This window comes from Cetorhinus maximus, chromosome 2, assembly GCF_964194155.1.
Source record: "Cetorhinus maximus chromosome 2, sCetMax3.hap1.1, whole genome shotgun sequence".
Classification (NCBI taxonomy): Eukaryota; Metazoa; Chordata; class Chondrichthyes; order Lamniformes; family Cetorhinidae; genus Cetorhinus; species Cetorhinus maximus.
In genome coordinates, this window is record NC_135880.1 from 74,485,479 (window position 1) to 74,511,429 (window position 25,951).

At 40.6% G+C, this 25,951-nt stretch overlaps 1 protein-coding gene across 8 annotated transcripts in view; it reads right to left on the bottom strand.

Annotated features, from left to right (window-relative positions):
- Positions 1-25,591, bottom strand: part of pja2 (praja ring finger ubiquitin ligase 2) — a 94,797-nt gene extending 69,206 nt beyond the window's left edge. For 2 of the 8 annotated variants that reach the window (XR_013579889.1, XM_078566041.1), the window contains exons 1-4: positions 25,284-25,591; positions 7,522-7,722; positions 667-1,720; positions 76-275 (exon numbers count right to left, since the gene is read on the bottom strand). Coding sequence is in view for 5 of the 8 variants with exons in the window: in XM_078566041.1 (XP_078422167.1) it covers positions 76-275; positions 667-1,720; positions 7,522-7,720 (1,453 nt within the window). In the remaining 3 variants the exon portion in view is untranslated. The remainder of the gene's footprint in view (positions 1-75; positions 276-666; positions 1,721-7,521; positions 7,723-25,283) is intronic. The other 6 variants (XR_013579891.1, XR_013579890.1, XM_078566035.1 and 3 more) reach the window with 6 other exon arrangements.
- Positions 25,592-25,951: the final 360 nt, after the last annotated feature.

Consider the following 25,951-nt stretch of genomic DNA (forward strand, 5'->3'; position numbering starts at 1 on the left):
CATTTAATCCGTATGTTTGACACCCCATTCTATGCATTAGAGACTTAAAATTAAATCCAATGTATGGATTATAATTTAAGGTAGACTCATACCCTACAGTGAAGCAATGTTTAAAAGCTTCTTCATCCAGGCTGCTACTAATGCTGTTTGGTTCAGTTTGTTGTTCTTCAACTCCTGACAAGGTCTCCCAGCTCTCATCACTAGAGTGCATCTGTTCTAAAACGAAATCAGAGGTCCATATTGCTGACCACTCCTCATCACTGCTTAGAGAACTGCTTTTGAAGAGGAGGTAGAGGGGGAAAAAATTAGTGCATTAAAGTACATGTCATCTAAATGTTTATCAGTTTTAATATGACAATTGCAAAATCTGTTGGCTTTAAGTATTAAAGTGGATTTAAGTATGTAATGGATTAAGTAAACTTAATCAAGACCAGTTAACCCAAAGTACTGAGTACGCCAAGCTGAAAAAGGACAAATGTTAAAAATTGTTGCTTTGTTGTTAATGTGAAGGATAACAGTATAAAGTTTAGCTTTGTCATCAATTTGGAGATATGCAAAATGAGATTCAGAACTAGTCAGAATATTGGCATTGATTATATTTTTAAGGATAATAATAAATCAGCTTTCATACCTTTCAAGGGGGCAATAAACAGAACGTTTTGTTACCTTTCTTCACCTTTTTTACAATCATTTTCAAAATCATCCCAGAAACTGTTCTCTGTTGTGACATCTTCAGGCTTTTCTTGTAGTTGGATGGTGGCCTGTTCCTTCTGAATACCAGTAGTTTCCTTGCCATTAAGTCCAGATCCAATCTTTGAATCTCTATGGAGTTTATTCCTGCAGTTCCACAAGGCACAATTTGATCCACAACACTCAACATTAGTCTTCATTTCCCTGGTACAATAACTATAAAACTCATCAGGGGAGTGCAGATCTCTTTTAGCATCTCTTTCCTTTCTAACTTTTGGTCTTACTACCATTTCTGAGGAACTTGGTTGCTCTGACATACAACAGAAAATGTTTCCTTCTGTTTGAACGCTCAGTGAGGCCTTATCAAGGTTTCTTTCTCTTTTTTCTTTTATATCCTCCATCCTGACATAGCCATTAATTTCTTCCACATTTCCCACTGTTGGTAAGGTTTTCCTATGTTCTTTTAATTCAGTTTGATGTCCTTTAACACCAATGTCTGCATTAGACAAATTGTCCAATGCTACAGAGCATGGCAGCTCAATTTGTGGGCTGTTACCATCATGGATTACAGCTGAGAGATATGACTGCAGCCCATTAAGATAGTCAACACCTTTCTCTAACTCTGAAAGCATGGTGTCCAACCTTTTCTGAAGTTTTCCTTCTTTTTCCAAGGATGATTGAATAGTTAAGTCTTCATCCTCTCCTTCGCTGCTTTCTGGTTCATAAGAATCAATATTTACAAAACCAATGCCAGTCGGACTTCTGGAATCAGTCTCAAAAAAATCATTAGGAATTGACCACTTGGAGGACTCTGTACTTTGGCTACCCGAATAACTGCCTAATGGCTCTGTAGCACTGGGTAAAGCAAAGTCATTGGACTCGCATTGAAAAAGTCTTCGGTTCAGAGGGGATGGCAAAAATCTATTCTCTTTCTGAGGTTCACAACCTGCATCTCTCTTAGCATCCATAGTTAAGTCATATGTCGTGCACTGCGGCAGAAGTTCATTTGTTGATAAGATTCTACTGGGTGCTAAGAAAGAAAAAAATTAAATCTCAAGTAAATTGAAATTCAGCACTATACCACACTATAATTCTTCTGTATATTCCCAAACAGCTCAAAGTGTCTAAATTAATGCAGATTCAACTAAATAGAGCATAACTCTAATGTTAGTTCAAGGACTAATTGCTTAGATTACACTGAAAACAAACAGATGCACTGCAAACATGAAACAAATACAATCCAAAGACCAATGTACATGCCTCAGACCCCTGTCATTGATCCCAAATTTCAGTCATGGGGAGGTCATTTGGCTTAAATAAAGTTACTATGTGCCATGATGCCAATAGGGGCATAGCTTGGGTATCTCCCTGCCCAAGGAGGCTGAAAAATGCTGTGCGCAGAGTGGGGGTGACCGAGCAAAATATAGCTGCAAAATTTATTTTCAAATTGCGGTTTCAAGCCATGGTCAAAACCTCTTTTAAGGTTCAAAATAGCAATATTGACCGCTTTTATAGCGTCTCAGCCTGCTCATGTGCTACCGAGCCAGGAGCATGGAAATTCCTGGTCTGCGAGTCCCTATCCTGGTTCATGCCCACTTCAATATCATTATTCTTGTTTGGGGTGGGCGTAAAATACAAAGTATCATGTTGCAGCTAAAACTCTGAACATTCCCAAGGTAGTCTGGTGGCCCAGAAATTGTATGAGACAACTAACATAGCTTCAAAACAAAAACAGGCAAGGTCAGATATTCAAATATTCTTACACCAGCATTCATTAATTCTTTAGAGGAGGTGCTGGATCTTACATGAATGGTGTCAAAACATTTTATTTCTATTCTACTTATAATATTGATGGCTTAGCCATATTTATTCAGAATGCCAATTCATAGAACGAGAACATATGTTACAATCGGGAATAGCTTGGAAACAGTGACCACAATATGGTTAGTTTTTATTAAAATCAGCCATACAAAAGGAAATTGGAAAGTTCAAAAGAAAACTCAGACTACAAGATAACCATATACTAGGAGAAGAGTGACAAAGAAGGAAACTAATGCTGGCAACAATAGAGACAATGCAAAATTGCGAACAATAAAGAAATTGGCCTGTATAAATCAACAGGTAGAGCAAAAGGCATAAATGAATATTAGGCATAGCTAAAATACAAATGGAATGCATTTACAAAAGTGTTTTGAGGGCAAAAGACAGTCAAAGAAACAAGAGCATCCTCAGGGTGAAATAGCAAGTGATCAAAGAATACTCAATATTCTAAACGACTCCTTCGTATCCATGTTCAAGGGTTCAACAATACAAAAGTAGCATTTCCATGGCAAAGCAAAAATATATAAAAAATGCAAATTTCAAATCAAATGGCATACAAGTTGAGGAGACTAAAAAGTTCAAGTCACCTAACCCTGATGGACTTTCTTATGAAAGCTTTAGGAGTTACTTAGAAAATAGCACTGGAGTGGTCTTTATGGGACTGAGAAAGAAATGGAATTCTAATTTATAAGTAGCAGTGTTAATATCTTGGAACAACTGACGGCAAGAGATCAACCTGAAAGAGTTATAGTAGTTTCAATCCAGTTGTGTCTGTATTTCAGCACTGGTTGGCAATATCATGCAAGGAGGTCAAAAGATGGCTGTAGGAAACGGAAGAATGTAATACTGGTGCAATAGGAAGTGCTCTTCTGAAGTTTGGCTGTTGAACATTTTGGGGCAGAGTAGAGGGAAATTCTGTATCTGGCTATGCTATAGCTGGCCTCTCAGTGCTTGATCCAGACACTGTGTAGTTGAAATGGGAAAAATTCCACCTCCCGGTACCAATGGAGACAAAAATAAGATAACCGCATGAACTAGAGACTGATGAGTCCAGTAACTGTAATACATAAAATATTGAACTGTAGAAAATAATAGTTAAAGAAAAGTGAACAATGAGGAACAATGCAAGAGAAACATAAGGTCTGACCAGTTTATTGGAATTTCTTCCCGGTGAACACGGAGAAATTCAGTGAATGATAGATATTTAGATTTTATCAAAGCTTTTGACAGTGTCACACAGGAGACTGGTCAGCAAGAAAAGAAGACATGGAAAGGACAAGCCTCAGAAACAAATCAGAAGCCGCTGGAAACAAAGCACATGAAACAAAGGTTAGTTGCATTTGGAACTGCATTGGCTTAGAGATGACCATGTATCAATCCTTGAGCTGTTACTGTTTATACAAGGAATTTGAAAATGGAAGAACAAAGCAAGCTTGCTAATTATACAAAACTTTGGAGGGGGGGGGGGAGCGGTGCTGGAAAATAACATGTGGCAAGTTGATCAAAATAGAGAAATTTCAATATATTCTGAATCTAGGGGTCACAATTAGCAGATAAATGCAAAGTGATTAGAGGAACAAAGGGAATAAGGGAAGGAAATTTAAAGTAAACGGTATTTGTTACACACCCACCACACACAAAATGCCTGGTGGTTCTCATGGACAATTTGCCGAAACCAATAACAATGAAGAAAGCAAATAGGATACTAGGGTGAACAGCCAGAGGGTTACATTTCCACTGGCTGACCACTGACAGCCTCTGAACTGGCCTGAAACAACCTCTACTTTTAAGTTGGTCCACCACCATCTCAGGACAACTAGGGATGGGCAATGTGGCCTTGTCAACATCCCAAGAACAAATACAAAAAAATCTTTATAAGGGAGAATGGACTCAAACTCAGGAGGGAAGGTGAAGAGGTACTTATGATTTAATATATGGTACAATTTCACAAGGAAGCAAAAAGAGTTGTAATCCAAAGTAGTATTAGATAGATTTTAATACAAAAGAAACAGGGCTGATAGTTAGAAGAGAAATAAGTCTTTAGTATTATCTAACAATTGAGACCAGCAAGATGGTCTTTCCAATGATTTCTTCCAGTTCTTGAAGAATGTGGGTATCGATCCCACCACCTCTCACAAGCAAAGCAAGCACTCTAACAATGGAGCTAACTCCCCAGGCTCTTCTAATTCTATATGTAGATAGAGGATTGATTAGCTAACATGAAGCAAAAAGTAGGGATAAAAGGCTCATTTTTGGTTGGCATGCTGTACGCAGTGGAGCGCCACGGGGATCAATGCTGGGGTGTCAACTATTTACAATTTTTGAGTGACTTGGATGAAAGGACCAAATGTATGGTTCCTAAACTTGCTGATGACACAAAGATAGATAGGACAGCAAGTTGTGAGGAAGACATAAGGAGTCTGCAAGGGAATATAGACAGGTTAAGTGAGTGGGCAAAAATCTGGTAGATGGAATATAATGTGGGAAAATGAGAACTTGTCCACTTCGGCAGGAAGGATAGAAAAGCAGTATATTATTTAAATGGGGAGAGAGAGAGAGAGAGAGAGATTGTAGAACTCTGAGTGCAGTTGGATCTAGGTATCTTGATACATGAATCACAAAGAGTTAGTATACAGGTACAGCAAGTGATTAGGAAGGCAAATGGAATGTTATTTATTGCAAGGGGAATGGAATATAAAAGTAAAGAAGTTTTGCTAAAGTTGAACTGAGCATTGGTGAGTTGATGAGACCACATCTGGAGTAGTGTGTGCAGTTTTGGTCTCCTTGTGTAAGAATGGATTGCATTGGAAGCAGTTCAGAGAGGGGTCATTTGATTCCTGGGATGAAGGGGTTATCTTATGAGGAAAGGCTGGACAGGTTGGACCTCTATTCACTGGAGTCTATAAGAATGAGAAGTGATCTTATTGAAACATATATGTTGAGGGGATCTGACAGGGTGGATGCTGAGAAGATGTTTCCCCTCATGAGAGAGACTAGAACTAGGGGACAAAGTTTGAAAATCAGGGGGCCCCCATTGAAGATGGAATTGAGGAGAAAGTTTTTCTCTCAGAGGATCATTAGTCATCGAAATTCCCTTCCCCAGAGAGTAGTGGAGGGAGGTTCATTGAATATTTCTAAGGTGGAGTTAGGTAGATTCATGATTGACAAGGACTCAAAGGGTGTAGCGGGGTGGAGAGTTGAGGCCACAATCGATCAGCCATGATCTTATCAAATGGCGGAGCAAGCTGGGGTGCTGAATGGTCTATTCATACTCCTATGTATGTGTATTCACTTTTTCTTATGTGTTTTTACCTGCGATTCCTTACCTGGAGAGAATTCTTAGCTTCAACCACACTAAACTTTTTCATTGAACTAGATGGAAAATAAGTGACCACCACTTTACATGACACTTGCACAATCCCTAGCAGATAGCTGATTTTACTTTTCACCAACTGAGTTAAATTTAAATTACCCCCTCATTTTGGTATCAACCTGTAACTTGGCTGAAAAAAGATAAGACTTCGAACTAAAGCAACAGCAACGAATATTCCAAATTTTCAAAGTGCTAGTTGGATTTTTTTAAAAAACATCTTTACATATATTTAAAAAGAGCTGAGTTTCTTCAATCTTGAATACCTACTCAAGGATGTCACAGTAAAACACACATTTCTGAAGTACAGTCCTAACCGCTTATACCACGCAACCGTCTATACCAAGCTATTTCCTATCAGCAAAGAAATGAATTACAAAGATGCTGGTTACTCTACAAAAGAAGCACACTGGCTGTTTCGGGCAATTTATTAAGCTCTTTGACCACTGGTTGCTAATGGAAAACATTTGAAATCCTCTAAAATATCCTGATATTTCAGCAGCAAAACAAAACAAAAATAAACTATTTACTCATTTAGCACAATTCACAATAAAAGAGCTTCTCTGTGCTGAATGGCAGCAGTGGTTGCTACCAACGAACTACCCTGGTGAGATTCAGATGATGGGACAGATGATGGGTGGCAGGTATATGCGTGCATGTGTGCGCACACACACACAGTTGAATTCATACCAGTTCATAGATTCGAGAGATTGGCACTGTTTTCATTGGAGAAAAGAAGGTTGAGAGGAGATTTGATAGAGGTGTACAAAAACCATGAGGGGGTCTGGACAGATGAGATAGGGAAAAGCTGTTCTCATTGGTGGAAGGATCAGGAACAAAAGGGCACAGATTTAAGGCTATTGGCAAAAGAAGCAATGGAGACATGAAGAAAAATATTTTCACAGTGAGTGGTTGGGATCTGGAATGCACTGTCTAGGGTGCGGTGGAGGCAGGTTCAATCAAGGCATTTAAGTGGGAACTATATTATTATCTGAAAAAGAAGAATGTGCAGGGTTCCAGGCAGAAAGCTGGCGAGTGGCACTAGGTAAACAGCTCCTTCACAGAGCCAGTGCAGACATGACTGGCCAAATGGCCTCCTTCTGTGCTGTAGCCATTCTGCGAAGTTCAACTATTTTTTTTTACAGAAAGAGCAAATATTGCTGACACCTTGTTTCTTGAATGCAGACTTGTCAATTTAATCAAAATTTGAACCAGGCAGAGAAACTACTTGGTTGAGAACTTTCCCACCAAATCAGATCTGGAATTAAAATAATTCTGAAACATTTCATGTTGAAATTGATACAGTAAAACCAAACTGACAGAAACTGAAAGGTGGATTCAAACTGCTCTGAAAACCTCACTAATCTAATCTTTCAGAACAGGAAGTAACAGAGACAGTCTGGCAGATTATTCAAACATCTTTCACTCGGGATAAATTTATTCTTCCTAATGCTGTATGAGAGTCTTTGAGAACATACTTTGAAGAATGCACCTGCCATAAGTCGAGGGGACTTGTAATTTTTTATAAAACAAGTGACAAATCCAAACATTTCATCCTCTACTTTTTCCTCAGCCTTTTGAATACCCAAATCTACTTATTCTCTTTAGACAGCTTATAACATAAATGAAACACAACACACATAAACCATTATCTTTTGAAACAGTGTTTAGCTCCATTCCTTCCCATTGGCGTTCATTTTCTTTTAACTGATTCCATGGCTTGGCAATAGAGGGACGAAAGCTAACATAAGCATGCCTTCTCCCGTATCTTCTTCCGGTGATTGTCTGATAACCTCCTGCTGGTCTGGGCCAGGCTGCTTTTCCAGACTCTTGACCCATCACTACAAAACAAAGGGGGGGGGGGAAAAATCAGTCCAAAATGTACAAAAATCAAAATTTATATACCATTTCAATTTCCTCTCTCAAGTGTGTTTTACAATGATATGGCACTACTTTAAGTAATATACACTGAAGCACAGCAACTAAAGGCATAGGTTGAGTGCATTTTAAATTATTTATAAAAAGCAAAAAGGAGCCAAGTATAGGTAAAATTCTTTTAATTCACCACTCATTTTCAATTTTGGTGGCATCCTGCACTGCAGACCCAGGCCCTTCACTTTAGGTTCTCAAAAACAGACTTCTGATTGCCACAATCCTAAGTTATGCAATGTGATCTTTTTATGGGCTTCTAAAAGCTTGAAATGCAAAAGTATAGATCTCCAGGGTAATTTTCAACTTCATCACCTGGGCAGTATCTATAGGCTGGTTTACCCAATCACAGACATTCATAGACATATGCTCAAATATAATTTGGATTATTTAGACATGACCTACCCATCACAAATTCATACCGACTTTCTGAATAGTTCATAAGTGCCTATGCCTTTGGTGACTTTGCACCCGATGATGGATTCCAGTAACTTCCTCATAACGGATATTAACCCAATGGATCCATAGTTAGTTGGTTTCTTCCTCCCTTCCTACTTAAATAATAATGATTTTTGAAATTTTTCAATCCAAAAGGCATAATCACTGAATCTAGAGTTACATCTTGGGAGGAATGATATACTAAAAATTGTACAAATTCAAAGTGGGTGAAGGAACAGAAAGACCTGGAAGTACACATTCACAAATCTTTGAAGGTGGCAGGAGAAATTGATAAAGCTGTTAAAAAAATCAGAGGGAATTCCTGGCATTATAAATAGAGATAGAGAGTTCAAGAGCGAGAAAGTTAAGGTAAGCATTTATAAATCACTGGCTCGGCCTCAGGTGGAGTAATGTCACAACCACAGTTGATGGGGTTTCACCCCAGAGTGAAGTCTGCCTCACTGATCATAAACCTTTTCTTTATTGTGAAAATGAGGAGGAAGAGCTATTGACCTCAAAAGCATAGAGCTCCAGCACACCTTTAGAATTTTAAAAATTAGAAGATTTATTCAAAAAAACTTAAGCACACAAAATAAAAGTTACATAGTCAAAACAGTCTTACAGGACAACTCCCAAAAATACATGCTTGATCAAATGTACACAATTAAGCTACCTTTCTGACAACAACCCTGTATAGATTTTTAACCATAAAAATCCAGTAAATATTACCCAAGTCAAGGAATTGTTGTCACTTCAATAAAGGTACACCTCACGGCTTCTCAGACACTTCCACTCTGATATGGAATTCAAAGAAGAGGTGCAGAAACAAATTGGATGAAGTTCAATGCGGAGGAGTGTGAGGTGATGCACTTTGGTACAAAGAACATGGAGAGACAGTATAAAATAAAGGATGCTATTCTAAAGGGTGTGCAGGAGCAGAGAGCTGGGTGTATATGCACATAAGTTATTAAAGGTGGCAGGACAGGTAGAGAGAGCTGCTTCTAAAGGATTCAGTATTCTAGGCTTCATTAATAGGGGCATAGAGTATAAGAGCAGGGAGGTTATGATGAACTTATTTAAGACACTGGTTAGACCTCAGCTGGAGTAGTGGGTACAGTTCTGGGCGCCACACTATAGGTAGAGTGTGAAAGCATTGGAGAGAGAGTGCAGAACGGATTTACGAGAATGTTTTCAGGGATGAGACACTTCAGTTATGAGGAAAGACTAGAGAAGTTGGGACTGTTTTCCTTGGAGAGGAGAAGGCTAAGAGGAGACTTGGTAGAGTTTTCAAAATCATGACGGGTCTGGATGGGGAGAAACTGTTCCTGCTCGTAAACAAATCGAGAACCAGAGGGCACAGTTTTAGTGTTTTGCAAAAGAAGCAAATGCGAGGTGAGAAAAAACTTTTTCACACAGTGAGTAGTTAAGAGTTTGGAATGAACTGCCTGGAAGTGTGGAGGACGACAGTTCAATTGAGGCATTCAAGAGGGCAGTGGATGATTATTTAAATAGAAACAACGTGCAGGATTACATGGAAATGGCAGGAGATTGGCACTAAGTTAAAATGCTCAGAGAGCCGGTGCAGACACGACGGGCCCAATGGCCTCCTTCTACATCGTAACAATTCTGTGATTCTGTGAAACTGCTTCCTAAAACAAAGACTCTCCTGGCTCAACACTGGGTGGCTGCTTCCAATTCAAAACTTTCACAGCTTCTCAATGGCTCACACACAAAGCAACTGGCCTTTCCCACAGCAACTCCCAACAGTTAAACGTCCCTTTCCTTAAAAATCTTTTTCCACTTTCATCTCAGGTCCTTAAACCTCTTTGAAACTCCAATTTTCCAAATATAAAAATCTTTCATGTTTTTTATTTTGCCTCTACTTTTGGGTCAATAAAATTTAATATACCTTCCCCTGTTTACTCATGGGACCCCTATAAGATACAAATGTTCCTGTCACCTCTGAACTCCCTTTTGAAATTCAACAGCTGAAAAACCAATTTCCCCACTTCCTCAAAATGCAAATTTCAGATCCAACCTATTTACTTTGTTATGATCCCAGCTGATGTTACAACTGGACAAGCCTGATCCCAGGGTGGAACCTGGCTTGATAGATCCTAAATTTATTTGTTTGTTTAGATACGTGGAGAGGGGCTACTGAACAGCGTCACCGGAGTCAGCTAATGAACTTATAACAAAAGCATAAAACATTTATTAAACAAGAAAAGATGAAGTATATTATAATACTCCTTCACTCACAACCATACCTTTAGAGATATATACAGATTTGTAAGGATAATACAAGTTATAAAAGCTATCTTATACTCTTATGCTCACAGTAAGCATAGCCTATGTAAACCAATTGTCAACCTGTGGTCAGGCATACCATGCTCTGAAACCAAGTGACAGATGCCACCCCAGGCAGATGCTATGGATCTCTCCTCATCGCCCCCCGCCCCAGATGTTTGTTACACTGTGAGCCAACCAGTATCACTGAGCTCCATCTTTCACATGAGGGTTTCCAATCTCCACTTTCCAAGAACTCGTCTTGGAATCTTCTCCCAAACCGACAATTTCTCCCAGATGTCTTCCTCAAGGGTTCACTTCCAGGGTTTTGAACTCTCCTTCCGAATTATCTCTCCCCTGGGTCACCACGTGCATTCAAGCTTTCTTCCACGCACTCTCACAAACTCAGCTGTTAACAGTACACCACTGCTTCACAGGCCCATAGCAAAGAGTTATAGACTTTCAGTTGCCTCTTTGGACCTTCTGACTTCTCACAAGCCTTTATATTGCTTTGACTCTACTTTCTGCAGCTTGGAGCCTTTCTCTGTCCCTCACTCTTAGCTTCCCTTAACAGGACCTTTTCCAGGTTCCCGTCCTTCCTTTGACCAGAAGGTCTGCTTGGGACTTTCTCCTGTTCCAGTCCCCTGGAGTCTTGGGGACTTTCTTCCTTAGCTTGGAACTGGCTATCTGAGCCTTCTAGGCTCCTTCTGCCTGGCAGCTGTCTTCAAAACTGAATTCAAAAACTGCTGTTTCTAGTTTTTTCTGTGTGTCTGTGGGAGGGACCTGCCTCTCTGGACCCCTGTTTCCAGGCAACAGCCCAGTTTTTCTACTCTTGTGTTCGCTTAACTCCTCTTACAGTCGTAAACTCTCATTAGAAATGCAGACACCTTTTAAAGTGCCTTTTAAACTCATTCTGAATGCCCACAAATGCAAATATAACTTACTTAAATTATTTCCTAACAACTTGTACCATTAACAAGATATTGAATTGAACCTGCCATATACTGTGGCTACAAAAGCTGGTCATATGCTGGAAATTCTGTGGAGTTTAACTGACCTCCTGACTCCCCAAAGCTTGTCCACCATCTACAAGGCACAAGTCAGGGGTGTGATGGAATAACCTCCACTTGCCAGAATGAGTGCAGTCCCACAACATTCAAGAAGCTCAACCATTCAGGGCAAAGCAGCCCACTTGACTGGCACTCTGTTCACTACCCCTCCACCCCACCAACACACAGTGGCAGCAGTGTGTACCATCTACCAGATGCACTGCAGCAACTCTTCAAGGCTCCTTCGACAGCACCTTCCAAACCTGCAACCTCTACCGCCTAGGACAAGGGCAGCAGGTGCATGGGAACACAACCATCTTCAAGTTCCCCTCCAAGCCATATACCATCCTGTGTTGGAACTATGATCACCATTCCTTCACTGTCACTGGGTCAAAATCCTTCCTAACAGCACTATGGGTGTACCTAAGCCACATGGACTGAACAGTTCAAGAAATGACTCACCATCACCTTCTCAAGGGAAATTATGGATTGTCAATAAATGCTGGCCTGGCCAGCGATGCCCACATCTCGTGAACAAGTTGTTAAAAAGAGGGTTCAGCCACAGGCTGAAGGGGGTTGCGCCCTGTGTTCAACCCCAGCAATGGGATCCTGCTGCCTCTGAAAACTGCGAACCATGATTCAAAGGGTTGCGGATCTTTGGAATTTTCTCTCTCAGAGTTGTGGATGCACCATCATTGATTATGTTTAAGGCTCAGATAGACAGCTTTTTGATGTCTCAGGGAATCGAGGTATATGGGAACAGGTGGGAATGAGAAATTGATGTCTCAGATTAGTCATGATCATATTGAATAGCAGAGCAGGATTGACAGGCCTTATGGTCTTCTCATGTTCCTATTTCTGATGTTCTTATCAAGTCTGGGGAGGGGGGTGGAATTCCAGCGTTTCAGCCCAAGGCAACTAAAGGAATGCCGCCAGTGGTGGTCTGATTAAAGTCAGGGATGTTCAAGAGGACAGGATTAGATAAGTGCTCATATCTAAAGGTAGTGTGCAGGATATTACACAGATATGGAAGGGTGAGGCTATGGAGGGATCTGAAAGCAAGGATGAGGCCTGGGGCCAACACATGTCAACGAGCACAGTGGTGATTGGTGAACAGGACTTGGTGTGAGTCAGAACAAGCAGCAGTGTTTTGAATTTCCTAATGTGGGACACCAGTCAGGAATGCATTGGAATAGTTAAGTTGAGAGATAACTAAGGCATGAACGAAAGGTTTCAACAGATGAGCTGAGGCAAGGGCAAAGTTGGGTGATATACTGAGGTAAAAATAGGCAGTCTTAGCAATGGTGCAAATATTTGGTCAGCAGCTCATCTTGGAGTCAAACATGACACAAAGATTGTAAACAGTCTGCTTCAGCCTCAGATCGTTGCCAGGGAGAGGAACAGAATTGGTAGCTAGGGAAGAGTTTGGAGCAGTAACCGAAAACAATGGCTTCAATCTTCCCAACATTTGATTGGAGGAAATTTCTGCTCATGCAACACTGGATAGCAAGTAGTTTGATAATTTGGCAACAGTGCAGAAATTGACAGATATGGCGATGAAGTAGAGCTGGGTGTCGTCAACATACATGTGAAAATTAATGCTTGTGTTTTCAGATAATGTCGTGAAGGGGCAGAATGTAGATGGAAAATAGAAGGTGGCCAACAATAGATTCTTGGGGGACATAACAGTCCAGGAGCAGAAAGAGAAGCCACTGCAAGTATTACTTTGGCTTCGATTAGATAGATAAGAGTGGAATCAGCAGACAGCAGTCCCACCCAGCTGATGATTGTGGGGAGGCAATAGGAGGTGGTGGTGATGTGGTGGTCAATCATATCAAATGCGTCAAGAAGATAGAAGACGGATAATTTATTTTTGTCACATCACATAGGATGTCATTTGTGACTTTGATAAGAGCTGTTTCAATTCTGTGCTGGAGTAAAAACCTGATTGAAGGGATTCGAACATGGAGATCCAGGAAAGATGAGCATAGATTTAAGAGGCAGCAACACTTCAAGGACTTGAGGGGAAAGGGAGGTTGGAGATGGGCTGTAGTTTTCAAGAAGAGGGGTCAAAGGTTGGTTTTAATGAGGTGGGGTGATAGCAGTAACATGGCTAACAACAACATGCAATTATATGGGACCTTTAACATAGCAAAATATTTCAAAGTGCTTCAAAGCAGCCTAGCCAGACAAAAATTGGCACTAAGCTAAAGGAAGAGATAATAGGTAGGTGGCTAAAAGCTTGGTAAAAAGTGTAAGGAGGACAGAGGTGGAGAGGCTTTGGGAGAAAATTACAAAGCTTAGGGGCTAGACAGATGCCAATGGTATGGAAAATAAAATAGGATATAGACACGACGTCAGAATTGGAGGAACACAGTTCTTGAAGGGTTGTAGGCATGCAGAAAGTTAAAGATGGGGAGGGGTGAGAATTTACTCACTGCACTTTCAATTACAACCCTCTAACCTTTGGCCCTCCATCTGTCACAACATTTCTACAGCTACAGATTTGCTCAACTACAACCTCATCTCCACCTTTGATGCCTAAGTCCCAATAAAATCATTCCTCTCTCACTAAGCAGTTTCCCCACCTCAGGTTTAGCTCTCATTTCCACTCCTTTAAGGAAGCAGTTGCAGCCTGCCACTGCAGGTAAGGGAGAGAGAGGCACCTCCATCTCAGCACTTTTTACAAAGCTGGAGAAAAGAAATGGCCACAAATGCCAACAATGGTATCAAGCCTAATTGACTCTTAATTATTTATTTAAATATGGTGGGCAGCTGCTGGTTTTTTAGAAGTTTTTAGCAAACAAAAAGCGTGTATTAACTGGTTGGCCAGTTTTAATTTAATAACTGTGGTTCAACGATATGGGAATTAGTTGAAGGAACGTATCTTTTTATTTCTGTTGGACTGTGGATTAAAATTACAATGGCTGCAGTTTGGAAGACATGTCCACTGAAACTGGATGAGATATATATACAATGTTGCAGTCCAGGAACAGTGTGTGCCACAGGATGGTGCTGGAATGGAGTCCTGGGCCAAGGGAGCTGCCTGGCAACAATGTTTAATTGGCTCCTGACCAGGTAACCAGGGTTTGTGTGAGAGCAGTGCAGCTGAATAGCTCCAAGCCTGAAAGGAACAAGACCTAAAACCTCTTTCTCCTGCATGTGGAAGATTCCAGTAATTCCACGATAATAGCTAGCTGGCTTTTTCTCCTCATATCTCTATAATCTGCTCTCGGTCTGAAAACCCCTGTCAAGAAGCAAAGGGGAAAATCAATGTTAGAGAAATTGAAAGACAAGTGCTCAACCAGTGAACTAAATGTGGAAAGTGCTGGAAGATCATCCCATGTCATCAACAAGAATGAAAAGGAATTTGGAAAACATTGATCAAAGTCAACCCATCGAATCCTTTACTCCAAATTGGTGCTGTTGAACTGTTTTATCCCACTCTTAAAATCCATGTTTTGTGTGCTATATGTGTCTTGTATGTGTGTGTATAGGGATTTAAGAAGGGGTAGACTTTAGGTTATAGAGTTAGTAATTAGAAGTTCATACTTCTTTCTTTTGCCGCTGGTTAATGACATTTTGTTCAATAAACAGTTAGTTACTTATTAAGTTTACAAACCTGGTGCTCATATTCTGTCAACCTAAATTAAACAGGTAGAATTGGGGCAATCTGGTGGTTTGATCAAACTTTTTCACATTTGTTGTGGTTTCGGGAACAGTGGGGCTTGATATTACATCGCACTATCCCCAGTGGGTCGTGACATTTAAAATAGATGCTGCACACATGGCAAGGGCAGCACCCAGATTCAATGATCCATTACTGCTGGGTGCAGTCAGTAACAAGAGGGATGTACTTTTCTCTAGCAGCACAAGGAGGAAGCCTGCGATTCCTGTGGCAGCATGATTGGAGGTAGCTGAAGTGGTGAACAGCAGGAGCATTTTGCCCCAGTCTTGAATGCAGCTTAATGGCCTAAGCAGGTTAGGAAAAGTGAGAATATTTGCTGATTTACCTATATCCTGTAGTTTAAGTACCCACTTCTTTCCCACTGTTTCGCCAAGTATACACCATCACACCCAACTCAGCAGGACCTTGCACTTCATCATTTTCCCACTTATCCATCCACCATTGTCACTCACCCCAAACATTATGTAATGTGATACAGCTGTCTATTGTCACTCTCACCAAACGTACTCCATCTATCAGGTGAATAACTGATCTTCACTTACAGGCCTGTGTTTCCCACCCTTGTGGCAATATGCAAGCTGGAGCAGAGGTCTAGAGGTGGACTTCCTCTTCCTTAAATAACCTAGCTAACGGATGTGGAGGAGAATGCCCTATAGATCAGTGGCATATCTGCATCCCTGAGATGCAGATACTGGAAACTCGCAGGTAACTAGTGACAGAATTACAAATACCTGGCACACATGATGATCTTACTTCATCAATGAATGAACTAATAGAAGACTGAGTAGTCAAGATTGTGGAGTTCCCAGAACTATCCCTTTCTTGTGTCTTCCAGGGCAGGGCCTTCATGCATGCAGCAAAGATTGCTGAATATGCATAAGGACAATTCCTCAGAAGAACCTAAATTCTTCTGAGGGTGCACTGGACAAAGGGACATGCACTGGTGGAAAATATACACAGTGCAGCAGGTCCATTAAGACAGCTAGTTGGGTTTTCACCTGCTGATTCACAACTCACAAGCAAGCAGGAGCAGGCACTGGTGCAGGAAAGCTGCGGAGCGTCTGCATCCTTAAACAGAATGACAGATACTGTATTCGTGGCCTTCCAATATGTCACTGATCTCCAGCAAGCTGGCCTGCAGCAGAGCATTGGACTGATGTGGAGCATTGGGGGATACAATGTTCTCTTTTGTGGTGGTTTTTTAAAATTGTAAAGTATATTTTAAGCTTAAGGATACTTAAGTTTGGTGGGGAGTGGGTGGGGTGTGTGTGTGGTGTGGAAATGGGGTTGGGGGGCAGTGGGAAATAGCCAAAGGGAAGGAAATAGAGGGAATGTCTTCATTTAATGTCTCCCTCGAGATGGAGGCATTCTATCAGCATTTCTTACAAACTTTTGTTAGAAATTAGAGATAGTTTTAAGTAAGTTATATTTGTATTTGTGGGTGTTAGGAACATGATATAGCTTTAAATTTAATTTAGATTCTTTCTTATTTGTGTGTTAAGAAAGGTGAAACCTGGGTTTGGTTTCAATTTAGAGTTTTGAGAGATGAAGTGGCAGGTCTGGGGGCCTGTTTGTATACAAGCATTTTTAATGATGTTTTTTGACTCAAAGTGAAGAGATGGGTTACCAAGGGGTTAGTAGTTTAGGGAAGTTGAAACAAAAAAGAAACAAAGTAGAAAAAAACTGCTGTTGCCTAGAAACAGAGACCGGCCCACAGAGATACAGGAGAGACAAGAAAAGCAATTTTTAGTTTCAGCTGGTAGGTGTATATCACAGAGCGAAGACAGAAAATGTCTAAGGGCAAAATTTTCTGCCTGTCAGGTGGACCGGTCAGGAGTGGGTGCGGGCAGGCGCGGAGTTGATCGCCGCCCACGATCGGCTGCGCACCATTTTACATGGGCAGGCCAATTAAGGCCCACCCAGCGTGACGCACAGCTGGTAGCACTCAGTGCTACCTGTGCGGGTGGGGGGAGGAGCGAGGGTCGGGGCATGTGCGCGAAAAAGTGCAGAAATCTCCCTGAGGCAGCTCCATGCCTCAGGGAGATTAAGTTCCTATGGAATGTTTAAATAAAGATAAAAATTATTTAGACATGTCCCCTCATGTGACAGTGTCACATGAGCTGAGACATGTTTATGAAATGTGGAAAAATTATTTATTTATTTAATAAAACCTTCAGGAAACCTCATCCCACCTGTGGATGAGGCTTCCTGAAAAAAAGCGAAGGCCACTTGGGCTCTTTGCCTGCCCGCCAACCTTAAGATTGGACAGACAGCGTTGATGATTACATTAATTGCCTTTGAAAATTGTTCATATCCAACCATCTTTCTCACCATCTCCCTAACCCCCTTCAACAATAAAAACAAGTTCCAACTCTGAGTCTAACCTAACTTGAAGCCTCAATCATTCTTGGCATTCAGAATCAGAATCTCAAAGCACAGGAGGCCATTCAGCCAATTGTACCTGAGCCAATTTTCTGAAACAGTTTCCACTAGATCCCATCCCCTTCATCATTTGCTTTTGTTCTTTTCAATTATTGATTCTGCTTCCACCAATATTTTTGGTAGAGCAGTCCTAACTTCACCCTTTTGAGTTGGTAACTAGAGCACATATACGTAAACCTCATCTTGACTTGTGAAAATATATTCTTCTCCCACCCCCTCAACTTACCATTTTTTGCAGCAGCAGCAGACAGAATGTGAATCATTCCATCCTCAATTAATTCCAGATTCAATTTTAGAAAATTCAGAATTCAAATTCACAACAGCAAAATATGGGATTGGAAACTCCTGTTTTCTGAATCATTAGGCCAGGCTTACAGATTAAAACATAAAAATTCACATTTTGAAATAGAAGAGGGCCTCACAACTTCAATTCTGAGATTCTCTGGCATTGTTATTTATAAATTTATAACATGCAATCTTTCTGCCTGCTACATGTGTATGAAGTCTTGGAAAGTTATTCAGACATTGTTCAACCATTACATTCTCTCAAGGCACTTCCTGTGAACAGCTTTATTCCACAGGTTCCGTGTTCCCTTGATGGACTCTCACACTTCCTCCATCTCCTTCCGATGGTGGGGAGAGACACCCTGGGCCAAGGAGTTTTGGCCAATGCCGCATGGTCAAGAGCTCAATTTACCTTATTAAAACTTCTCAATTGTTGAATATCTCTGCTAGAATTCATTGACCTTTTCTGTGTCAAATAAAAAGAATCCTAGTTTATCTAGTCACACTTTATAATTAAAGCACATCGCACTTTGCATTATCTTAGTACTCTATCCATGGCCTTTACATTCCTCCGAAAGTCGGGTGCCCTAGTGGACACACTATTCTAGTCACAGCCACCCAATTATCTATATAGTTTTAAAATTACCTCTTTGCTTTTGTATTCACATCCCCGTTTATAAAACCTCAGATTTTAAAACATTTTATTAACATAAGCTCCCACTTCTAAAGATTTGTGTATCTGAACCTGCAAGTGTCTCTGCTTTTATACTCCTTTTATTTTTACTTTTTAGTTTACAGGTTGAGTATCCGTTATTCGTAAATCCGAAAACCGAACACATCCAAAAACCGCACTTTGTTTGGACCTCATCGACCTCTGGCGCATGAAGTTTAGTTATTTGTCTGCATTGTCTACTTTGCGATTTATGTGGTGAACATGTCAAAAATAAACTTTTTCAGGCACCCTGTATTTATTATTCAGTGATATATCTTACTTTTCTAGCCATTTTATTTACTTTAGACTAGGCTTAGACTATTGTAATGTAAGTTTATACGCGGTATTCGAAAACCTCCATTTTCTGTTCTTTAACCAAACACTACCAAATCATCCTAAACACTGTATACTTTCACTCTATCAACAGGTCCCCTGTAAATCACATCATCTTTTAATCTGCATCAAATGCATCACTGCATATTAACATGGTTCCAAAAAATGTGCATAATATTCCAAATGTGATACTACTGCCTTTATATTTTATAACATTTTGTATTGTAGTCAAATGCCACAGAATACTACTAGAATAAGATTGTGAATAGTTTCAAATTGACTGGAAGTGTTAGTGAATAATTAAGAATTATACCAAATCCTTTTCCAATATATGTCAATTAAATACTGGAAGACTAAAGCCATTGTTTTCGGTCCCTGCACCAAACTCCATTCCCTAGGTACCAACTCCATTCTTCACCTTGGCAACTGTCTGAGATTAAGCCAGTCTGTTCGCAACCTGAGTGTCATATCTGGCCCAAGACGTGCTTCCAACTTCATATTTGTGCCATCACTAAGATCGCTCTGTAGCATCACCCGACTTTTCCAATCTCAGCTCATCTGCTGCTGAAACTCATTCACACTGTTACCTCTAGACTTGACTATTCTAATACACTCCTGGCTGGCCTCCCATATTCTACCCTCTGTAAACTTGTGGTCATCCAAAACTCTGCTGCCCAGTTCCGTTCCCCTATCACCTCTGTGCTCACTGACCTATATGGGACCCTGGTCAAGCAATGTCTTAAGTTTAAAATTCTCAGCCTTGATTGCAATTCCTCCAGGGCCTTGCCCCTCCCTATCTCTGATATCTACTCCAACTTCACTACCCTCAGATATTTGTGCTCCTTTAATTCTGGCCTCTTCAGCATACCTGATTTTAATTGCTTCACCATTGGTGGCTGCGCCATCAACTGCCTAGAACTTAATCTCTTGAATACCTTCCTTACACCCCTCTACCTTTCTTCTTTAAGAAACTCCTTAAAACCTACTTTTTTGACCACGGTTTTGGTCATCTGACCTAGTATTTCCTTATTTGCCACAGTGTCATATTTTATTTTAGACCATAAGACCATAAGACATAGGAGCAGAAATTAGGCCATTCGGCCCATCGAGTCTGCTCTGCCATTCAATCATGGCTGATAAGTTTCTCAACCCCATTCTCCCGCCTTCTCACCGTAACCTTTGATCCCCTTGCCAGTCAAGAACCTATCTATCTCGGTCTTAAATACACTCAATGACCTGGCCTCCACAGCCTTCTGTGGCAATGAATTCCATAGATTTACCACTCTCTGGCTAAAGAAGTTTCTCCTCATCTCTGTTCTAAAAGGTCTTCCCTTTACTCTGAGGCTGTGCCCTCGGGTCCTAGTCTCTCCTACTAATGGAAACATCTTCCCCACATCCACTCTATCTAGGCCTTTCAGTATTCTGTAAGTTTCAATCAGATTCCCCCTCATCCTTCTAAACTCCCAAGTCCCTTTGCACTCCAGATTTCTGAATTCTCTCCCCATTTAGAAAATGGTCCTCTGGGACCCTCCCTGACTCCAGTGATTCCTGAAAGATCACCACTAACGCCTCCACTATCTCTTCAGCTATCTCCTTCAGAACTCTGGGGTGTAATCCATCTGGTCCAGGTGATTTATCCACCTTCAGACCTTTCAGTTTTCCTAGCACCTTCTCCTTGGTAATGGCCACCATACTCACCTCTGCCCCCCGACTCTCTTGAACTTTGGGGATGTCACTCGTGTCTTCCACCGTGAAGACTGATGTAAAGTACCTATTCAGTTCCTCCGCCATTTCTTTGTTCCCCACTACTACTTCTCCAGCGTCATTTTCCAGCGGCCCAATGTCCACTTTTGCCTCTCTCTTACCCTTTATATATCTAAAAAAAACTCTTGCAATCTTCTTTTATATTACTGGCTAGTTTACCCTCATATTTAATCTTCTCCCTCCTTATTTCTTTTTTAGTTGTCCTCTGTTGGTCTTTGTAGGCTTCCCAATCCCCTGGTTTCCCACTGCTCTTCGCCGCATTGTATGCTTTCTCTTTAGCTTTTATGCTGTCGCTGACTTCCCTTGTCAGCCATGGTTGCCTCGTCCTCCCTTTAGTATGCTTTTGCTTATTTTGCTCCTGTGAAGCGCGTTGGGATGCTTTATTACCTTACAGGCACGATATAAGTAAGCTGTTATGGTCTATATGTTCCATGTCTTATGTATTACCTCATTTGATTTTATCTGCAATTTCTTAACCAATCTGTACTAGAGATGAAAAAAACCTGAATACATATGTTATAACGATGGCTAGCAGTGATTTACAGGTTAACAATTTAATCACCTGCCAAACCACAAAAATAAGAAGCTTACTATTGCATTGACTTCTTACTATGCATTCTAAAAGTCTAATTCTTTTCTCATAGTTGCATAGTAGACATACTAAGGTATCCTAGCATCGTTACTATTTCATCTAAGTTTTTTTAAAATCTTGTAATTTAATGTAATTTTATTTTCTCATTCAGTACATTTATTTTCAAACATATAAGATGTTCAATATGTACATTTCTCTCCTGAAATGATCAAGTTCTGTCAGCACTGGAAAATAGAACAGTTCTCTATTTTAGGCACCTACTGTCAGCACTGACAACATCCCTCTTCTCGACCTCGCCACATGCTTAGTTTAAATTCCAATCTTTGCTGCGCCACTAAATTTTCTGTTTCTCAACACAGGTGTTCTCAATGTATTAATTCTAAGTCCAATAAAGTTAATCCTCTAGTATTAGCATCTGTTTTGGCAATTTGGTGATCATATGAACATACGAATTAGGAGCAGGAGTAGGCCACTTGGCCCCTCCAGCCTGCTCCACCATTCAATAAAATCATGGCTGATCTGAATGCAACCTCAGCCTCACATTCCTGCCTACCCCCAATAATCTTTCACCGCCTTGTTAATCAAGAATCTAGCTAGCTCTGCCTTAAGAATATTCAAGGACTCTGCCTCCACCGCCTTTTGAGGAAGAGTTCCAAAGGCTCACAATCCTCAGAAATTTTGTTTTTCCTCATCTGTCTTAAATGAACGACCCCTTATTTTTAAACAGTGGCCCCTAGTTCTAGATTCTCCCACAAGAGAAAACATCCTCTCTACATCCACCCTGTCAAGACCCCTCAGGATCTTAAAGGTTTCAATTAAGTCACCTTTTACTTCTCTAAATTCCAACGGATGCAAGCCTAACCTGTCCAGCCTTTCCTCATAAGACACCTGGTATTAGTTTAGCACACCTTCTCTGAACTGCTTCTAATGCATTTACATACTTCTTTAAATAAGGAGACCAGTACTGTATACAATACTCCAGATGTGGTCTCATCAATGCCCTGTACAACTGAAGCATAACCTCCCTACTTTAGTAATCAATTCTCCTCATAATTAGGCCACAAGGTATATACTATTTCTAGTCTGTGTAACCTGAAGAAAGTTTCATTTTATTTTTCTGTGAAAAGCACCATTAAGTAAAGGAAAACTAGACTTTGCTTTCTACTATTCCAAGACTGTCAGAAGGGCAAATGTTTTCAAAGAGTTAAAAGCAGAGATCAAAAACAACAGCAACTTTGATTGAAAATAGCTGGAGTTAGCAACTCGAGTTGGTTTGCTACATTTTAAATGGAATGGCAGCAGAAAACAATATTTGTATAGATGCTCTTTACCTTACTAGAAAAAAATCATGGAAGAAAAACAGTAGTATTGGCATTATTACCTGAAACATCTCAAATTTGAGAACATCCACTTTGATAACTTCACTGAAGTGCATACTTAAAATGCAGTTTGCACAAGAGCAGCATCTCTATCACGAAACATTTAAAAAATTTGGCCAAGCTTAGATAGTACAAAAGATTTTCTGCAAATAAATCAGGGTCATTTCACAAACTAATTAACCTTTTTAACCACAGAACTTGTAGTGGAAAAGAGTAGTTTGAAAAAATAGATTCCGAGTTCCATTGATAAGGACATTATGCATACCTTTATAGTACCCCAAGCTCTAAACATCTAAAGGACACAAAATCAAAGTGAATCATGAATGACATATAAACACAACATCATCTAGAAACAGGACAGAATTGCCACTAATTCTAGTTTCAGGTCATTGCCCTGAGTAGAGGTTCAGAAATATTTAATTCAACAACTCAAGCATAAATTGGGCAGCAGATAGAAAATTTACAGTACGAACAAAACATTAAATAATTTAAAAAACAATCAATGCAGATGGTAGTGGATCTCCTATAGCTTTCCTTGTGAAAAGGAGAACGATGGCAGGTAGCACACAATGCATTGTACAAGGAGAGTTTCAGTCTGGCCTCAAAGAATGTTGTTTGCTGCCATGATGGAGCTGTACCTAACCTATCCTATCCTTTTAAAGCCGCAAGCTAACTAGAACAGGGTAAAACTCTAACTATATACCTACTCTTGGCAAGGAACTACTGCACTAAAAATACCAATTGGCATCTTATCACATCCATAAGACTTGCCTAAATGATTCACAGCCAATAAAATACTTCTTGAAGTGTAGTCACTTTCATGTTGGCAAACATGACAACTAAAGTGCACAAAGGAACTGATCCTGTGAGAGGCTTGGACCGTAAACTAACCTAAAATGCCATTCATTTATCAGTTAATTTTTTAATATTAAACAGCTAATTTATATATATATTAAGAACATAGACTTATCCACTTGCTTTCTCAAAACATTCAAAATGCAACAGCCAAAGCAGTATTGCACATTTGAAATAAAAACATAAAATGATAGAAATACTCAGGTGGTCAGGCAAGGGGCAAAAGACAGGCATAGAAGAGGGATCAGGGTGTCCTTGTCTGAATCACAAAAAGTCAGCATGTGGGTACAGCAAGTCATTAGGAAGGCAAACGGAATGTTAGCCTTTACTGCAAAGGGGGTGGAGTATAAAGTAGAGAAGTCTTTTACAACTGTACAGGGCATTGCTGAGACCAGGCTTTGAGTACTGTATACAGTTTGGTATCCTCACTTAAGAAGCGATATACTTCCAATGGAAGCAGTTCAGAGAAGGTTCACTTGACTGATTGCTGGGATGAGGGGGCTGTCTTATGAGTAAAGGTTGAGCAGGTTAGGCCTATGCTCATTGGAGTTTAAAAGCTTTGTTCATTTGTTTTCACCATAGTCTTAGTGGGACCATTGGCATCATCTTGTCTCTTCTCTGACTTTCTTCAAACCTCCTTCAGTCAATGCTTCAATGTTATCCACCATCTGATTTTCTTCTGCCTGTAGTTATCACCTTCAATTTCTCCAATTGTTGCCAGGCTGTCAGGTCTTTGTTTCCAATGTTCATAATTAGCTATCTTTCTTGCTAAATGTACTTAACAACCCTTTTAATTCCTGAACTTCTAATCTAAACCACTCATGTGCCTTTCTATCCATCTAGCTGAGGTGATCTTATTGAAACATCAAAGTCTAGGGGGCCTTGACAAGATAGATGCTTTGAGGATGTTTCCCCTCATGAGGCATTCTAGAACTAGGGGGCACGATTTAAAATAAGGGATCCCCCATTTAAGGCAAATGTGAGGAGGCATTTCTTCTCTCATTAGAGTTTGGATTTCTCTTCCACAGAGTGCAATGGAGGCTGGATGAATGAAAATATTTAAGGTTGAGTTAAATAGATTTTTGATCGACATGAAAGTCATGGATTATCCAAAGGGGGAGGTGGGGATGGCTGGGCAGGCAGAAAAGTGGAGTTTAGGCCACAATCAGATCAGCCATTATCTTATTGAATGGCAGAACAGGCTTGATGTGTCAAATGGCCTACTCGGACCCCTCTTTCTCATGATCTTATAACACGTACAATACGAATTCACCCACGGTATCATCAGTGACTTCAGCAAGCGATCATAGTTTGGCCCTGATATTTTAAGTAGATGCCAAAACACCACTGCTGTAACCTTTACATAATAACTTAGGTCAAACCCCCTTCTAGAAATACTTAGAAAATAACTCAGCAGGAAACTTGTAAAACAGCACCTCAGATTCATTTTGCCCCGATAGGATAACGACCCCTCAATTTCTCAGGATTGAGAAGGGTACATAAAACTAAAAGCTGCTCATAATTGAAATCGCGTTACTGACAATTAACGGCAACCATGAGCAAATAACCAGCCGTCCCGTATTACACAGATCTTCAACACTGTCACTCATTACAGCTGCACTGCAACTGTGTTTTATCCAAAATACGTACAGAAATAGAAGGCGATATTTTTCCGCGATTCAGGCTTTAGGTTGTGCGACACATTCCCTAGGCCCGGCCAGTGACAGGACTCCAGAGGCTGGGAACAGACCAGGAACAAGTCAGATTTCTCCACTCCTGCGCCTGTGACGGCGGCTCATGCTGTAGTTATTGCAACTGCTTCGACGGTCTGGAGCAGGCATTCAGTGACAGTTGCAGTGAACAGCAGTCGCTTTGCGGACCCTCGCTTCCCCCTCACTCCCTCCCTCATCTCCCAACAGCATCACTGCCACAGCAAAACAACCCGCAACAGAGCAATACGTCACTGAGGAGCCAGCAGCCAATCAGCAGCCAGACTGTCACTCACTGCAAAAAGGAGGGGTAAATTAGGGGCAATGGGCGGGGTTAATAGAGGAAAGAGAGTGAAGGAACAGTAAATGAGCAATAGAGGAGAAAGAACAATCAATAGTGGACAAAGTAGAGCTACGAGTAGGATGATAGAAAAGACAGTTGCAATGGGAACAACTAAGTCAGGCATTATGAGAGAGGAATGGTAAAGTGGGGGTAATAGAGAAGAAAGACTATACAGGAGGAAGGGACCTTTCTGCCTTAGTGCACCAAGGGGCTGGGAAAGGTATAGACCCCTCGGGCTGTAAGGCTCGCAATGAACGTATGCATTG